Below are 16,087 nucleotides of genomic sequence, written 5' to 3'. Positions count from 1 at the left end.
CTCTCTTTGGAGGTGAGAAGTGGGTGGGAGAGTCCAGGGTGCTTTGTGGCCCCAAGAAAGGGACTCTGGCCCATCCTTGTTAGATTTTGTTTCCATTTGGGAGCATTTCCCTAGTTTGGGGCCCCTCCTCCTGCTTTTAACCATATCCATGACCTAGGGAGAAAATATTCAGAAGAGTTTGGCCAGGTCTGGCCGCCCTGGGACGTGACTGAGCTGTGCTCATAAGGGGGGGAGGGATTTGGCTGAGCTGAAGACTGGACAGACAGCAGTGAGGAGCCCCTGGGAGGCTAGAGGTGGCCCAGGCTGGCATGATGGATGACTCCAGTATTCTTCGGAGGAGAGGGCTACAGGTGAGTGGAAGAGAGGCGTGCTGGGAGACTTGGGGGAAATGGGAAGGCACAGGTGGGTAATGAATCAACATGTCTTTTATTCTGTTGTGGTGACTGGAAATTTGTGGATTTCTTGAAGGAGGGGATTCCATGCTGTTGAGCTAAACCAGTCTGGGACCCAAGTTACTACTGTAGATTGCTTCTGAAAATGCTGCGTGGCCCATTACTGAGTGTGACGAACCCTTCCACTCTCTCCCTGCCTTTCAGCCTGATTTCTGTGGCATTCATTCTGTCCCACTTCTTCCATTTGTCTTTTTTTCTTTAAGACTTTCCCATCTATTGCAGAGGTCAGATATTTGTGAAGATTGTTTTACAGACCATATATTCACAGTCATTGAGTTCTTGTGTCTGAATGTGTTCTGTAGAGGATAAGCCTAGGCTGGGACTGAGGGCCTGGCCTATGATCTTAGGATCACCAAGAAAGCAGAAGGGGCCGTCTGGTTAGACTAGCGCATATTCTCCTATGCCCTGGAGTCTCAGTTCTGCAATCTGTCAACATCTCCCAAGACCTGCTGGGGAGGAGAGCACTTAAATAGAGCACCTATCTCAAATCTGCAGAATTGTCAGAAATTTTTCAGGTTTGTAGTCTGTATTTCCTTACCATCTGTTCTCTTCTCACCCATTTTTTTCTTTCTAATCCAGCAAATAAATGCTTATTATAGGCTTAGACCCTCAATGACAACATTTAAGGAAAAAGAAGAAGCTCCTTGCTTTCAGAGAGCTTACTGGGGCTGGTGAGAGGAGAGAACATATGACTATATTTTGATGATCTATAGACAATTTGAGCCCAAGATTCTGACTGAGTCTTTTTTGAAACAATCCCATTTCTTCCAGGCACACATAGCCCTGAGCTCTTGACTGCCAAAAGCAGCAAGAATTTTGTTTGGGGCAGATTTCTCATGGACACTCCTCTTGTTTTGTTGACACACATTTCAGGGGTTAAGAGCGTAGAGTTATGATGTCCTTTTCCAGGTTCTCTCATGCTACAGATCCAGTAATGAGGCTCCAGGAATGGGGAATCTACTCTTCCCAAGGAGTAAGTGGTTCTCCCTCTTACCAGCAAGTTCTTTATGTCAAACCTGAATGATCTCTTCCATTGTTTTACTTCTGCTCTCTGGGGTCCAGTGGAACAAGCCCGATTCCCTTTCCCCCTGACAACCCAGAATGTCCATAGAGGCCGGCATCCTGTCCTACCTGTCTTCTCTCCTCTGAACTCAGTGTCTCCAGCTCCTTCTGCTGGTTCTGTCCTGCATACTCGGGCTTCTGTGTGATCATCCTGGATTCCTCTAGTGGAGATCAGGGTTAGTGGGATCCTTTTCTATGGGAGGCATTTTTGGGCTTTTCAGTGGCCAGGAGCTTCAGTGGATTCTGGTTGTAAGGTGCTGGTTGGCTGCTCTGTGGTACAGCTCTGTATTGTGGATGTTCTGAATTCACGAGCTTCTTGGAACCCTGTGCCTCTAATGGCCCTGAGCTCCCTTTTTAGGCCCAATGAACAGCCTTTATCTCTTGCGTCCACTGTAGCCATGGCTGCTTTCTCTGTAGGATTGCTGGTGACCAGGTTAGAAGGCTCTGCCCCTTCCCTTATCCAGCCTTCAGTGGCTGCCTCTCCCACCCAAGTGCTGACCAGCCTCCCTGTGAGTCCTAATGGGGTTAATGTTTGGCTCAGGCCTGAGGGTTTGAAGTCTTCCTCCTGCCTCCATTGACCTCCTGTGTCTTTGGGGTGCTTTGTTAGATGCTAGAAACTCCATAAGGAGGAATCTTCTTTCAGGATACAGTGACTACCTAAGTAGGAGTGTGCCCCTTGACTAAGAAGTTGCCCTCTTTTGGAACCTTTTTCTGTTACTGTGACTCAGGCCCTGCTAGGCAGCAGCTCTGGTCCTTCATGGATCTAATTTTGGCCCAGGTAATCCTCAAAGGAGGCTTTTCCTTGTCCTAGGAAAGGGGCTTTCAACCTGTCAGCCTGGGCCTGGGGCTCCTCTGCTGATAATCTTCCCATTAGAGCAGCCCAGCTGTTATACATATGACAGTACCAGACTGTCACAAGAAAGGCTTAGGTGAAATCCTTGATTCTTAAATCGAACAGCAGTAAAAAATGACAAGGTCAGGTCAGTGCTTTGGGACCTTTTGAGGAGCTGGGATCAGGCCACTTGCAACTCAGGTTCCTGGATGTACTTTTTACATCGTCTCCTGAGGAAATGAGCAATCTCAGTTGTTTAAGAGGAAGCCTGTCTGCTTCTATAGGACATGGCTAAAGGACTGGCTGGACACACACACACACACACACACACACACACACACATACACACACACACACACACACACACACACTACACACCCTCTATAAACAAACAGCTTTCTTGTTATCCAGGAAATTCAGGCTATCCCCCTACCTTTACAACCAGCACCTTGGACAGAGCCAGGCGAGGTCTCTCATTGCTGGCAAGATTTTGTCTTCTCTCTGGGCTGTACCATTCCAGGCTCTGTGTGTGTGTGTGTGTGTGTGTGTGTGTGTGTGTGTGTGTGTGTGTGTATGTACACTTTCTGAGACTATGCCCTTGGGGTTTCCCAGGTCTTTCCCTGGCTCCTGGATTCCCTTTCTGTCAAGGTTACCTTAAGTCTCTTGACCATGTCAGGAAATTCTAGGGAAGCCCCAGAGGAATGAAGGGGATTCCTTTGACCAGGTTGGTCCCATTCCTCAGCTGGCTCTGCTAGGAGTGCCAAAGCTAGGCAGGCCCCTTGGAGGTCAGCCAATCCGAGCCTCCCCTCCCGCTCAGTGCTTCCCACACTCCTCCAGCTATCTGTTCTCACTCTGAGCTGGTCCCTTTGGTCTGTCTTCACACTCCCTGGCATCCTTGTGGCTTCTGGCAGCAATGATGGTCTCATCTGTCCCTTCTTAGCCTGCTCTGTGGCTTTCATATTTGTTTTAGAAAACTCTCCCCACCTGTCCCGGGTGTGTCCCGGCTGCTGCTGCTCTCTTTGCCCTCAGCTGCCATGGGACAGCTTCCGTTTGGGAGACTCTCGCTTTCTCAGAGCCTTCTGGTTAGCTGGGTTTTCTGTAGCAAGGCCAGAACAATGACTGTTGACCTGGTGTTCTGGCCTGGGGCCTTCCTGGTACTCCCACTCCCAGCCTTCTCTGGGGTGCCACAACTTGTCTGGCTGTTGGACTAAGTGTTGTTTGTGCTGCTAGCCTTGGTGCCCCGTTGCTATGGAAACAGCCACCACCTAGGTCCTAGGGGAAATCCTGTTGGGGCTTGTGGGAAGTGGGAGAGAAAGGGCTTCTTTCCAAACCTTTTCCTTTTGGTTCAAAGGTGTCTTACTCTGTAGTAAGGGCCATGAGTGAGGTGTATAGAGCAGACATTTTCTTGGATTGTGTCCTGGGGCTCTGCCCATAAGGCTTTGACTCAGTTTTCTGCCTCTGACTGACAGAGGACTCCCCCCCCCGCCCCCCTGAACTCTTAGACCTTCTCTTTGTAGGAACAGCTTGTGACCTCCCTAGGTTCCCTGTGGTGACTTGTGGGTTCTCCTAACAGATTGTGAGAGCTGTTCCAAAGTGGAATAGGCGACCTCAGGAGATGCCGACTACCTCTTTCCTGTAGATCCTCAGGCACACAGGCCGAACCAGCATTAGTGAGGAGTTGTAGGTGGGGAGAGTTCTTGTCAAGGTGAGGTTCAGGTGACTTCTGTAAGGTTCCTTCTTTTCAGTCAAGGTTTGCCTGGAGCAAGAAGGAGGGCAACGTGTTTCAAAGGGTTTCCCTGTGTCAGCATAAAAATTGCCAGAGCTAGATGTTGACCAAGTTCCTGATGACCTATTGTCAGCAAATCTAGAAGTAAGACATATTTGGGGTTGTACATGCTACGTGTGTGTGTGTGTGTGTGTGTGTGCGCGCACGTGTGCGTGTACATCTGTGGGCTTGCACAGACTTTGTGCTGATAAACTGAAGAGGAAGCAGAGAAGCACTTGGATTGCTTGTGATACCAAGTCTATATTTTGGTGGTCTTCAGCTGCAGAAGGGTTTTTGCTAATTTGGCCACACAATAAGACTACTTGTAGTTCAGGGTACTCTCCTCCCCCTCTCAGGTTACCAGACTGTCACAATCCAGGGGGAGGATGCCTTGGGGAGGGCCTCAGCTGCTGCTGCTGCATCCAGGGAGACTTCCCGGGGCTTGTTCGCTCTTCCACAAATGGAAGGAAGATGATGGAAGATTCTGAGTGTTGCTGGGAAAGTCCTCAAGGGCAGGGATGGAGACTTTGCCTTGGGGGTTGCAGGGAAAGTTGTGGTGCTGGCTAGTGAAGATGGACTGATGGGAATACGGTTCAGATGGTAGAAGGGCTGGAAGGAGTGGTGGCTTTGGCTTTCTCGGCTCTCTTCTCCATATTGAGGCGGGCCTCGTGTCTTCTCCAAGGTGCTCTTGGCTTCCGCTGGATCAGCTCCTTTTGCCCGGGTCCTTATCACCTCCCACTTGCTCTGTTGCAATACTCAGCCAACCTGTCTTCCTGACCGCCCCCCCCCCTCGCCCACCAGTGATTATGAGTCACTATTTCAATCATGGTCAACTCCAGAAGCACGTGGTTCCTCCTCCCTCCCCCCCTTAGTCCTTGGCTGGGCATTCAAGGTTGTTTAAGGGAGCCCCCACCACCTTTGGCAGTGCCATGAGCCATTGCTCCCTTGAACTTCTAGGTTTCTTTACCTTTGCAAAGCCTTGACATTCCCTCTTCCTTGAATGGCCTCTTCTTCTACCTTCCTCCCACCTTTTGGAGACCTTCCCATTCGTTAGCAACCAGGTCAAATGCCACCACCTCCAAGCCCTGATAACCCCCAGCAGGAAGTGATCTTCGAGTGGTGGGGGCAGGGTGAGTGGAAAGATGGTTGGACTTGGTGCTCATTTCAGTCTCCTCTAAGTTTGGGCAGTATTTTATCCCTTGATGTTATGCTTCATAGTCACCGATAGCAGCCCTGAGAGCTGCCCATGTAATAGTCTCCTTTTACTAGGCCAGATGACTCTCCCAAGATCAGAGAATGGCCAGGATGTGCAGCTTGGCCCTGGCACCTTCTGGCCAGGATCTTCCCCCGGGCCTGGCACCTTCCCCTGGGCCCAGCTGTTTGCTCTCTCCTCCTGGTCGACAGGTGTAGATGAGGCCTCTGTCAGCTACGGGGCTCTGGGCTAGGCACTCTATGGGCAGGGCCTGCCCTCAGAGATCTTGCTTTATTGGTGCAGGGGGGAGTTACAATGCCCATATCAAGGAAGCCAAGTCATGGCAGGACTGGTGGCCTGAGGAAGCCTTCTGGGAAGCAGTTCCTCACAGGGAGAGGCAAGGAGGGAGTGCATTCCAGGGAGGAGTTTGATGAAGGGCCTGGAGGCAGGAGATGGTGGCTTGTTGAGCTCTGGGAAGGCTGGTCATTTAGTTTGGCTTTTGTGTGAAGGGGAAACATGAAATACATCTGAACATTAAGGGTTGTCAATTCTCATCACTGGATCAGGATCATAATGGATGCTCAGAAGGTCCTTGTTGTTGATTATAGAGGGCTCGGACAGCCAAGTGAAGAGCCACAGGGAGCCATGGAAGGCTTTTAAGTATTGGAGTCACATCATTGGACCTATGCCTTAGGAAGCCTATTTGAGCCATTGTGTGAGGAACAGTGTAGAGAGCAGAGAAGTCTGAAAGCAGAGCTCTTAGGAGGGTTTTCAAAACCCAAAAATGGAAGGCATTGAGAGTTTGCATTTGGATGGGCACCGTGCTAGAGAGGTACACAGGGTGTGGCAGATGTAGCCTCTGCGGGACCTGGCAGAGCATCAGCTGTGGTGGTGGGCTAGAGCAAGGAGGCAAGCACTGCAACGTTTGGAACTTGGGGATTCTGAGGCTGCTTGTTTTTGCTCTGCCACCTCAGTCCGACCCTCCTTTTCTAAAGCCCACTGAGTCTGGATAGCTAACTGATGCCGATTGTTAGTCATGGGGCAAGCACATCTGGGGGGGCTTGTCTGCCATGCTGTAGCGAGACTCTCTGAGCGCCTCAGAGCCAGCTCTGGATCCTTGAGAGGAAACCCCCCTTGGACATCAGACAACAGGGTGGGCTTTCCTGCCTCACAGCTCACAGTGTTCCTGTTCCGCCCTCTGGGCCACATGGGCGCCCTGCAGCCTCCCCCACCCCAATTGGACAAAACATTCCCAACCTTTCCCCCACCCCCCATAAACTCATTTGCATTTGTCCTGTTTAGTTGTACCCACTGTGGCCAAACTGAGCAGGTCATACTCCTCTTCCACTTTTTGAGCCCAGCTCTCCAAGCCCTCCTGACTCCTTCAGCTGATCAGTCCTGTTATGTCCCTGTTGTGCATCTGGTCACACTCTTTCCTACCAAGCAGAGGGCAGGATTGCGCCCCTTGTGGATGCTGCGCCCTTCAGGGTGCTCTGGGCCAGGTAGGACTCCGCTGCTCCAGGATGGGCTGGCACTAAGACCCTCAAGTCTTAGCTCATGAATTGTGCTGTAGATCCTGCAAAATAGAAGTTTTTTAAGCCCAGCTTGTAGCACTTTAATAGTTACTCTCCGCTAAGTTTAGTTTTACTGGATTATTTCTATCACTCTGGCTGTTTGAGAACTTTTTTTGCCTTTTGATGGCGGTGCAGCCCAGTAGGCAGTTCTGGGCAGATGTAATGTTCCGCTTAGCTTTCTGGAGGTCTCTGGACTAGCCTTCATTTCAGCAGTGTAATCACCCCGAGAATAGCCAGGGATAAAGTCCAAATTCTTTATTATCTCCTTCAGTCTGTCCCCTTCTCCTGGGGCTCAGACAGCTTTCCGGAGGCCTTCAGATGGGCCTTGGTCTCAGTGGGGGAAGCAGGAGAGCCACCGGGACGGTCTCTGTCTTGAAGTCTCCCTCTGGCTCGGTTTGTCCCAGTTTATATGCTCTATTACAATTATATCATTCCAGTACATTGAGTATAAACAACCATTCTATCACTAGGGAACTATTATTTGTTGTAAGATTAAATCAATCTTACTGAACTAGAGAACTCACAGGCTAAAGTAGATAACCATTGTTTTATCTCCACTGAGTTAACATTTTATTGTAGGGTTAAAACAATCATTCAGAGTTCCTGTCCTTCACAGGCAGGCAGGCAGGCCGGAGTCGGCTTCCATCTTGGGGGCTGATTTGGGGAGTCTGGACCAGGCCATTGAAGAGCTTCCTCCTCCTCTAGCTGAGGAGACTGAGGCGCGGAAGGACACTCAGGAAGCTTCCCTCACAGTGGGGCCTGCAGTGCTCCTTCTACTGACCCTTCCCAAGCCCCAGTCAGGGCCTTCTCTGTCCTGCCCAGGGACTGAGGTTTTCTGTGGCAGCTGGTGACAAATACTGGCCTCTTGATGTGTTTAAAGAAGGGGCCTCTGGTTCCCAGGGAGGGGAAGGGCCTCGATGCTGGAAGGGAGGGTATTCGCTTGTTGATCAAGATGTCAACTTGGGATCCGGCCTGGGGATGGCCTTGGAAATGGTGCAGCTGCAGAATCCAGAGTCCACAGAAGGAAGGAAATGGCTGGAACGTTTCTTGCCCAGCAACAGCCCGATAAATTCCCTAAGCCTCGTGGCTTAAAAGCTGCTGATGAGTGTGTGGAGGGGCTCTTGTTAAGGTAGAAAACTGCTTGTGGGAAGGACTTGGAGTAGGCCGGGAGCATCTTGGGTGGGCCTCTGGTGAAATCATCCCTCCCGGGCTTGCCTTGTCTTCCAGGCTGGCTTCTTTTGTTCAGGAAATGAGGTTTTATCGTGGACAGGGACATAGAACGAAGTACCTTATGCAGAAGAGCTTTTCTTCCTTTGGGAGGTCTGGAGCTTAGCACTTGGATCTCCTAAATCATTGGGGAAAAAACCGCACCATCTAGACCCTGGATGAGGGGTAAGCACTATTACTGGGCAAGCTGCTGAAAGTCAGTGACTCTGGTAAGCCTGGCACCCCCTTGGGGCGTCCGAGGACAAGGCCAGGACCGGTCTATAAGGCCGCAGGAGGACCCGTGTCCCCCACCGGGACAGGTTGGGGGCCCTAGGGTGGTGGGTCCATGCTTGTGGTGGGTGTGACTTTTCCAGAGTTTGTTTCCATTTATCATTTTGCTGCTTTTGTTTTGTTATAGAAATGAGATTTTGAATGTCAGTTCCAAAATACTTTAAAGCGGTTTCTGTTTTCCATTGCCTTTGTTTAAGTTTAATGTACCCTTCTTTGGCAAAGCTTCACTGGGACTGTTTGGAATATTCAAAAAAGAACTTGTGTGTGGGATTCTGCTGGGGCAGGGGGTGGAGTAAGAGCAGGGGCCCCTTCTCTTCACTCTGGGGAGGTGGTGACCCCCCAGCAGCTGGTCTTGGAGACCTGCTCTAGATGAAAAATCATCCTTCTGTGGCTTCTGTCTTCCCCCCACCCTCCCTCATGCAAGGGAGCGTGTGCAAAGCAGGGACTCCAGCCTTTTCCAGTTTGCTAAGACCTGCCAGACAGAGCTGCCCTCTCCTGGGATAACTGGCGCACCTCAGTGTCATTCTGTCCTCAGGCTGTCGCAACTGGAGGAAGGAGCTCTGGCCCACAGGACAGCGTGCCCAGCAATCAGTCACCCAACATGGCTTCCTGCCACTTCATGCCAGGCACCGTGTGTCCTGAGAGCTGCAGATACAAAGAAAAGCAAAAGTTGTTCCCCCCTCAGCCCCCACCCCAGGGAGCTCACAGTTTCATGGAGAAAACACTCAGAAATGAGCAGATACATTCTAGACAGAATCGAGGGGCGTTGGAAAAGGCTTCCTGGAGGAAATGGGATTTTAGCTGGGAGCTGAAGGAAGCCCAGAGGTGGAGGTGAGGAGGGCGGGTATCCCAGGCCTGGGGCATAGCTGGAGAAAGTGCCTGGAGCTGGAAGATGGAGGGTCTTGTTCAAGGAAGAGCCAGGAGGCTGTAATTATCAGCTCACCGAGTATGGGAGTGTATAAGGCTGGAAAAGTCAAAAAGGGCTAGGTTCTGAAGACTTTGGTGTCAGAGCATTTCATGTTTGATCCTGGAGGTGCTAGGGAGCCAGGCGAGTTCCTGAGCACGGTCAGACCTCTAGTGTGGGAGATCAGGTTGAGTCTGAGTGGAGGGTAGATTGCCTGTGGAAAGATTGAAGGCAGGCAGCCTGGTCCAGCCCCCAGCAGCTCTTGCAGGAGTCTGGGAGAATCCTCTGCATGGAGACGGCAGTTTAGTCAGCAGGAGCTGTGAGATCACCAAGTGAAGTGGTGGAGAGGAGAAGGGCCCTGGGCAGAACCCGGAGGGACAACTTGAAGTCTCCGCTTGACTTTCAGAACCTCGGGAGGCAGCCATTCCGATTCAGCTGACAAGCGTTCCACTTTGGGACAGAAGGTCTGTCCTGAGAGCCAGCCAAACTGGCTGCATATGTCCCTCCTGGGCCGGTCCGAGGTCTCAGCCTCCCCACTTCAGGCAGCGGATGGTAAAGATGGGTCTTGCTGAAGACGGGACTTTGGGGTTGTCATTGGGAGGCAGAGCAGCATCTTCCAGAACTAATCAGCAATCATGGCAGCCTCCCAGGTCTGTGACCCAGGGCAGCAGCTGTGGGGATGCTGTCAGAGGGAAGGAGAAGCCGCTCTCGTGGCCTCCCTCTCGGGTCAGTGCTTCTGTGCACTCTGGCCAACCAGGAGGCCTTTCACCGGCCCTGTGTCTGTCAGGTCCCCCTTGGTCTAAATACTTTCTCCCTGCCCCCTTCCCACTCCCCCATTGAATGTGTGTCCCTCATGGAAAAGGGGAGGGTTCACTGTGGCCCCTCCCATCTTCTCACACAGTTCTGGGCATACATTAAGAATTTAATAAATGCTTATTGAATCGAATTGAGGAAAGCTAATATGGCAAGTCTTCTCTCCGATGCTGTGTCCCAGATGTGTGTGGGGAGGACAGGGATGGAGCCGACAGAAAGGGGGGGCTCCTTGGCTATCTTGTCCTCCACCCGTTCAGGAGGGTGCTGGAGATGTGTCCCTGGAGCTTCCCAGGCCTCCCTGAGCACAGCTGCCTCCAGGGCTCGGGCCTGAAACCTCAGGAGATTTGGGAACAGGTCGTGCAGGGCTGGGGGCAGGGCGGCTCTGGGGAAGGAGCCGGGCTCTCTTTGTGCAGCCACCTGGGGATTGCCCCAGCAGGTGACAAGGGAACCTGAGATGAGTGGGAATCTGAAACAGGAGGAAGCCGAGGGGCCGGAGACAGCTGGAACTTCCCAGGGGGTCCGACTGGGCAGGGCCAAGGAACCTGCTGGACTCTCTTTGTCTTAGCTTTCAGGTGGGGGGGAAATGACTCCTGGGCCCCTCCCTCCTTACGACTTCCCTCTGTGTAGTCTGAGGCCTTCTCCTGGACCCCCTGGGTGCCAGGTTCTGTGCCAGGGCCCGGGGACCAAGAGGGAAGCATCCTGGGCCCCGGGAGCTCCAGAGGAATGGACTGATGCAGAAAGAACGTGGGATCTCTGGTATTTCCTCAGTAGCAGTGGCAGACCCCGAGCCCACGGTCCCCGACCTGCCTCATTTTCTGCGAGGCCTGCCCCATCCTGGGCACCAGCTTTCCCAGAATCACAGACGCGGTGTCCGAGGAAGCGCTTTAGGGGACCGAGGCTCTGGCTGACGCTGAGAGTTAGGGGGCAGGAAGTGTCTGGCTCCTCGTTTGGGTGGAGGGAACCCAGAGAAAAGCTCCGAGAGTCGCTGTGCTTCGAGGAGCTCGCTGTCCAATGAGAGAAGCAGCCTGCAAACGACACATTGTGCGAAAGCACAAGGATTATGGGGGACTGGGAAGCTCTTCCTATTTGAAGGGAAATGTACAGGGACTTGAAGGAAAAAACCAGGAGGTAGAACTATGAGGGCTTGGCCTTGGAGAAAAACCAGTAAAAGTTCCATGAGTCAGTGATACAGAGTATCTTGTTTGAAGAACAACAAGGCAGGCAGGCTCCCTGTATCAGAGGTGTGCTTGGGCTAAGGTGTGTGAGGACTGGAAAGGTGGGGCGGCTTGTGAAGGGCTTTTAATGGCAGAGGGTTTTATATCTGATCTGGAGCCACTGGAAAGGCAGGGGGAGAAAGGAGAAAGACAGGGAGGGTGAGGGAAGAGGAGAGAGAGAAAGGCTAGGAGGGGAAAGAGTCCAGAGAGAAAGAGACAGAGTCAGACCCAAAGATAGAGAGGAGAGAGACAGAGAAAGGAGAGGGAAGGGGGAGAGGGGGAGAGAGACAGACACAAAAATTAGCAGAGAGACACAAAGAAGAGAGGAGATAGAGAGCAACAGAGACACAAAGACAGAAACAGCATCAAAGAGAGAGGAAGAACAAGTGAGATGGACAGCAGAGGGATGAGGCGCGGGGGAGACAGGGCTCCCATTTAGGAAGTCGCTTTGGCAGCTGCGTAGAGCATAGCCTGGAGCGGGCAGACTCCCCAGTATCAGAGGGATCCCAGAAGAGAAGGCAGATAGCAAGAGATGTTGCAAAGGTTAAATGAACAAGTTGGGTGTAGGGCAAGGAAGTAAGGTTGCCTGGTGATCCTGGACTGCACACAGTGAGAGTGACGGCTTTTCACCCTGGGCCGTGCAAGCTCCTGAGTCGCGTGTGGATAAACGTGTTGGTTCCCTATCCTTCACTACCGCCTCTTGGGTAGTAAGCGTCTGGTGGGAAGGAAGCTGAGCTGGCTTCCGGAAGGTGACCAGGTGACCTGGTTAGGGACCGGCAAAAGTGGGTTGGATTCTGAACCTCAGAGCGTCATGCCCCCAGATTGTGGACAGTGAAAACCCAAGGCTCCTCTCGGCGGTGGGAGAATGGAGCATGGCCACCCATTCACACCCAGGATGGGCACCGCAGGCTTCCTCGAAGGTATCGAACGGGGCATTCAGTAGCTCTCCCTGCAGAAGCTCTACGTAAATAGAGGTTCAGTTCGAGGCTGTTTGGGAGGGTGGGCACTGCCAGGTATCGGGATTCTGTTATTTCCTCATGTCTGCCTCTTGTGACCCAGACTTATCGGAGCCGCTGGCCATTGCTTTCTCCAACTCAGTTTCCACATGAGGAACTGAGGCAGGCAGAGTGAAGTGAGTGACTTGCTAGGAAACAGTGAGGTCACACAGCCATACCTCAGAATCGTCTTAATTTGCATTTCTCTAATCAGTGATCCAGAGCATTTTTTCATATGAATATTGTCTGTATCTTTTGACCGTTTAACAACCGACTTGTGTTTTTATAACTCCCACTCAGTTCTTGATGTGTTTTAGGAGGAGGCCTTGGCCAGAAAGCCTGCTGCCCAGCTTTCTGCTTCCCTCCTCATTTTGGCCGGATCTCTTTGATTTAACCGGTTGTCCGTTTTGCATTTCACACTGTGCCGCTCGGCCACAAGTTCCTCCCTTCTCCGCAGACCCGAGGAGGGGACTGTCCCTCGCTCCCCGCGTTTGCTGATGGTGTTGCCTTTCCGTCTAAACCGTGCACCATTTTGGCCACATGTTGGTGTAGGGCGAGGTGTTGGTCTGTGCCTGGTCTCTGCCGTGTTGTTTCCCAGCTTTCCCGGCACTTTTGTCATCGGGGAGTCCTTGGGCCGGAAGCCGGAGTGTGGGGGGTTACCAGACCGAAGCGGACAACCCTTGGCGGCAGGATTCTTGGCTGGGGAGATGTTGCCCCCTGGTGGCCAGCCTGAGCTGAGCCTTCTCAGGCTGGAAACCAGTGTTTAGTTGTGGGCGCTGGCCTGTCCCCTTCTTCCCAGAGGCCTCCGCTTCTTCAGCTTCAGCCAAGTCCCCCAGAGCATTGACAAGGGGTCATCCAGCCCCCGCTTGGAAACTGCCGAGGAGGGGAGCTGCCCGGCCCCCCCCCCCCACCTTCCCACTGTCCCCCTTTGCACCCAGGCAGAACCAGGCGGTTCCTTGGCCGCCCCTCAGTGCCTTCTTTTCTCCAGCCTCAACCCCCCACTTCCTTTTGCCACTTCTCACGCGTCAGGCCCGGGTGGCCAGGGGTGGGCAGCGGGTTGGGCTCTGGGCTCATTCCTCTGCCCCTCAGGGTAGGTCGCGGGAGAAGGAGATCACGTTTGCTGAGAAGAGTCCCTGAACATCAGCCTTCATCACCTCTAACTTGGGCCTCTCTTTTGTTTTTTAGAAGGAGCTGAGCCTTCCGAGAAGAGGCAGCTTGTGAGTACCTCCTCCTTTGTCCCCCATCACCCTCCCTTCCCGATGCTGGGGTGGGGGGAGGGCTTGGGACTCTGCTGACATTCCAGAAATAGCTGCTTTGCCTCCTTCTGTGGACACAGAGAGGGCTGAGCCCGTGGTGGACCTGGCTCCTGGTGGTATTCTGGGCATTCTTTGCGCGTGGCCCATGCCCCAGGGTCCTGAAAACACGGAGGGAGGGGAGTGCCTTGGATCCAGGGAGTCCCCGGCTTTGGAGACTCCAGAGGGAAGTGTAACCCCCACCGGAGCACTTTGCCCTGGCTCTTTCTGCCTTCTCCTTTGCATAGGGCACAGCCTAGAGAATCTCTTGCTTTGGGGAGCTGCTGGGGGCATAGTGAGGGCATAGGAAGTTCTGCATGGAACCTGGACAGGCAGGTTGTATGTGGGCACTGCCAGGCTCGCCAGGGCCAGACCTGGGGCCTCGCCGTGCTGCTGCTACAGATAGGAGGCATTTGATAAGGCCTGGGGTTGGTGGGAGGCGTCTGGTTCCTCCTGGAGGAGAGGGGAGACCGTACCCCGATGTGATCCAAGTGGTGGGCGAAGGGCTGGCCTTGGAGCCACAAAGGGAATCCTTCTCAGCCTCAGCTCCCTCCTGTGTGACCTGGAGTGGTCACGGCATTCACCTTACAGCCGTCTTGTGGATCAGTACTTGTGACCACAGGCAAAGGCTAAAAAACAGATCCAAGGTCCTTTTCCCTTGTTCTCTGAAGCCTTTTGGTGCCGGTCGTCCGCGATGACTTTGCAGAGCCGAGGGAGCTTTGTCCCTGGGTCCTTTGGCCGGTCTGCCTCGATGGCACGTTCCCCTGCGCGCCTGTGCCCTGGCATCCCCTTGTTGGGCCCACGGGCATCTCTCTAGCTTTCAGGTGGCTCATCAGCACAGGGCGGCGGGGCTGCTGGGGCCTATTCTCCCTCGAGACCCAGTAGTTTGTGCTTCTCGGGGGCCATCTTTTCTCTTCAGATCCCCAAAGCAAACCCTTATTTAGCATCTTTTCTCATCCCTTTTCTCCCATGTTGTGTTGAGGAGGCGCTGAGCTGGGGCGCGCATCAGGCCTCCGAGAGCTCTGAGACTCAGCAAACTCTTCCCGGTCAGCAGAAGTCTCAGTTCTAGCTTGGCCGCCTGCCCCCATGGAGCTTCCGTTCGGGGGTGGGCAGCACGTACACATGGGTCAGTACTTGCATGCAGGAGGGAAGGGCTGACCCCGGGCAGCTGGCGGTGACCGCAGGTGTTAGAACTGCTTCTGAAGGTCAGGGGGCACTGGGCAAAGGTGAGAAATGGGCGTGCATGTCCGTGGGCATGTGAGGCACAGAGAGTGACACTGCGTGAAAGAGAAATTGAACGTTGTCAGTCTGGAAAGACAACCTGGAACTGGGCTGGGCAAAGCCTTAAATGGCGAAAAGAGGAATTTCTGGTTTATTGTGGAGGTCACTGTGGCAGCTGGGCGGAGCAGGGAGAGGCTGGAGGCGGGTGGGAGCCCAGACTTTGGTGGTTATTATTGATTGTGGGTTTTTCCCCTTTTTTTTTTTAAATCTTTAAACAATTCTATCTTCTCTATGGGGTGGCTAAGCAAGAGAGCGCTGGCAGACATTATGGTGATGTAAGAAACATCAACAAAAACATGGTGTGACCACCGGTGGCGATGACCACAGGATGACGGTGATGAAGGAAGCCTGAGGCTGCTTTTAGTGCCGGCTCCTGAGATCCATGCCGGGGCTGAGAGTCCTAGCTCACTTCTCCATGAACTCCCAGCTCCCGAGCCCATCGTGATAGGTTCCAAATTTTTTTTAATCAGCCAGGGAACATATTAACTTAATGAAACAGACCCCATAAGGAAGAACAAAGTTTCATGAGTTCCTGCATCGAGGGAGTCTCCTTGCCCTACATATTCCCATACCCATCCCTAGCCAGCCTTGTTCTCTCCCTGTCGTGTTCTGGCTGGTTTTCCCGAGGTCTCTGGGCCAGCCTTCCTTTCAGCAGGCTGAATCACCATGAGAATAGCCAGGGATAAAGCCCAAATTCTTTCTTGTCTCCTTCACAGTCTGTCCCCTTCACCTGGGGCTCGGCCAGCTTTCTGGAGGCCTTCAGAGCGGCCTTGGTCTCAGTGTGGGGAGCAGGAGGCCAGGCCAGCCGCCACGGTGCCGGGACGCGGAGTGAATCTGTCTCCGAGTCCGAGGCTTGTGCTCCAGCCACCACAAAGGCGGGAAGTGGAATGAATGTGTCTCTGAGTCCGCCTGGCTGAGTTTGTCCCCGTTTATATGCTCTATTAAAATTAGGTCATTTACAGTATACTGAGTATAAACCAAGCATTCTATCACTAGGGAACCATTATTTGTGGTAAGATTAAATCAGTCATACTGAGCTAGAGAACTAGTAATCACCACGCTAAACTAGATAACCATTGTCTCCTCAATTCTGCTTTGTAAGAATCCTTGTTTCAAGTACAGAGTTCTAACATCTCCCCTCCCTGCTGACTCCCCCAATGGCACCCACTCTTCCCTTCAGATCTCTTCTCCGCGAAGGACAAGGGGTGCTTCAT

The 16,087-nt window shown here is 52.8% G+C and overlaps 1 protein-coding gene across 1 annotated transcript in view; it reads left to right on the top strand.

The window, feature by feature from the left end:
* MAST2 (microtubule associated serine/threonine kinase 2) overlaps positions 1–16,087 on the top strand; it is a 132,186-nt gene that overhangs the window by 55,112 nt on the left and 60,987 nt on the right. The window contains 1 exon segment of the mRNA XM_074266065.1: positions 13,486–13,517. Coding sequence (XP_074122166.1) covers positions 13,486–13,517 — 32 coding nt within the window.

The sequence above is a fragment of the Sminthopsis crassicaudata genome, chromosome 4, assembly GCF_048593235.1.
Source record: "Sminthopsis crassicaudata isolate SCR6 chromosome 4, ASM4859323v1, whole genome shotgun sequence".
Taxonomy (NCBI): Eukaryota; Metazoa; Chordata; class Mammalia; order Dasyuromorphia; family Dasyuridae; genus Sminthopsis; species Sminthopsis crassicaudata.
This window is presented reverse-complemented; position numbering and strand designations above follow the sequence as displayed.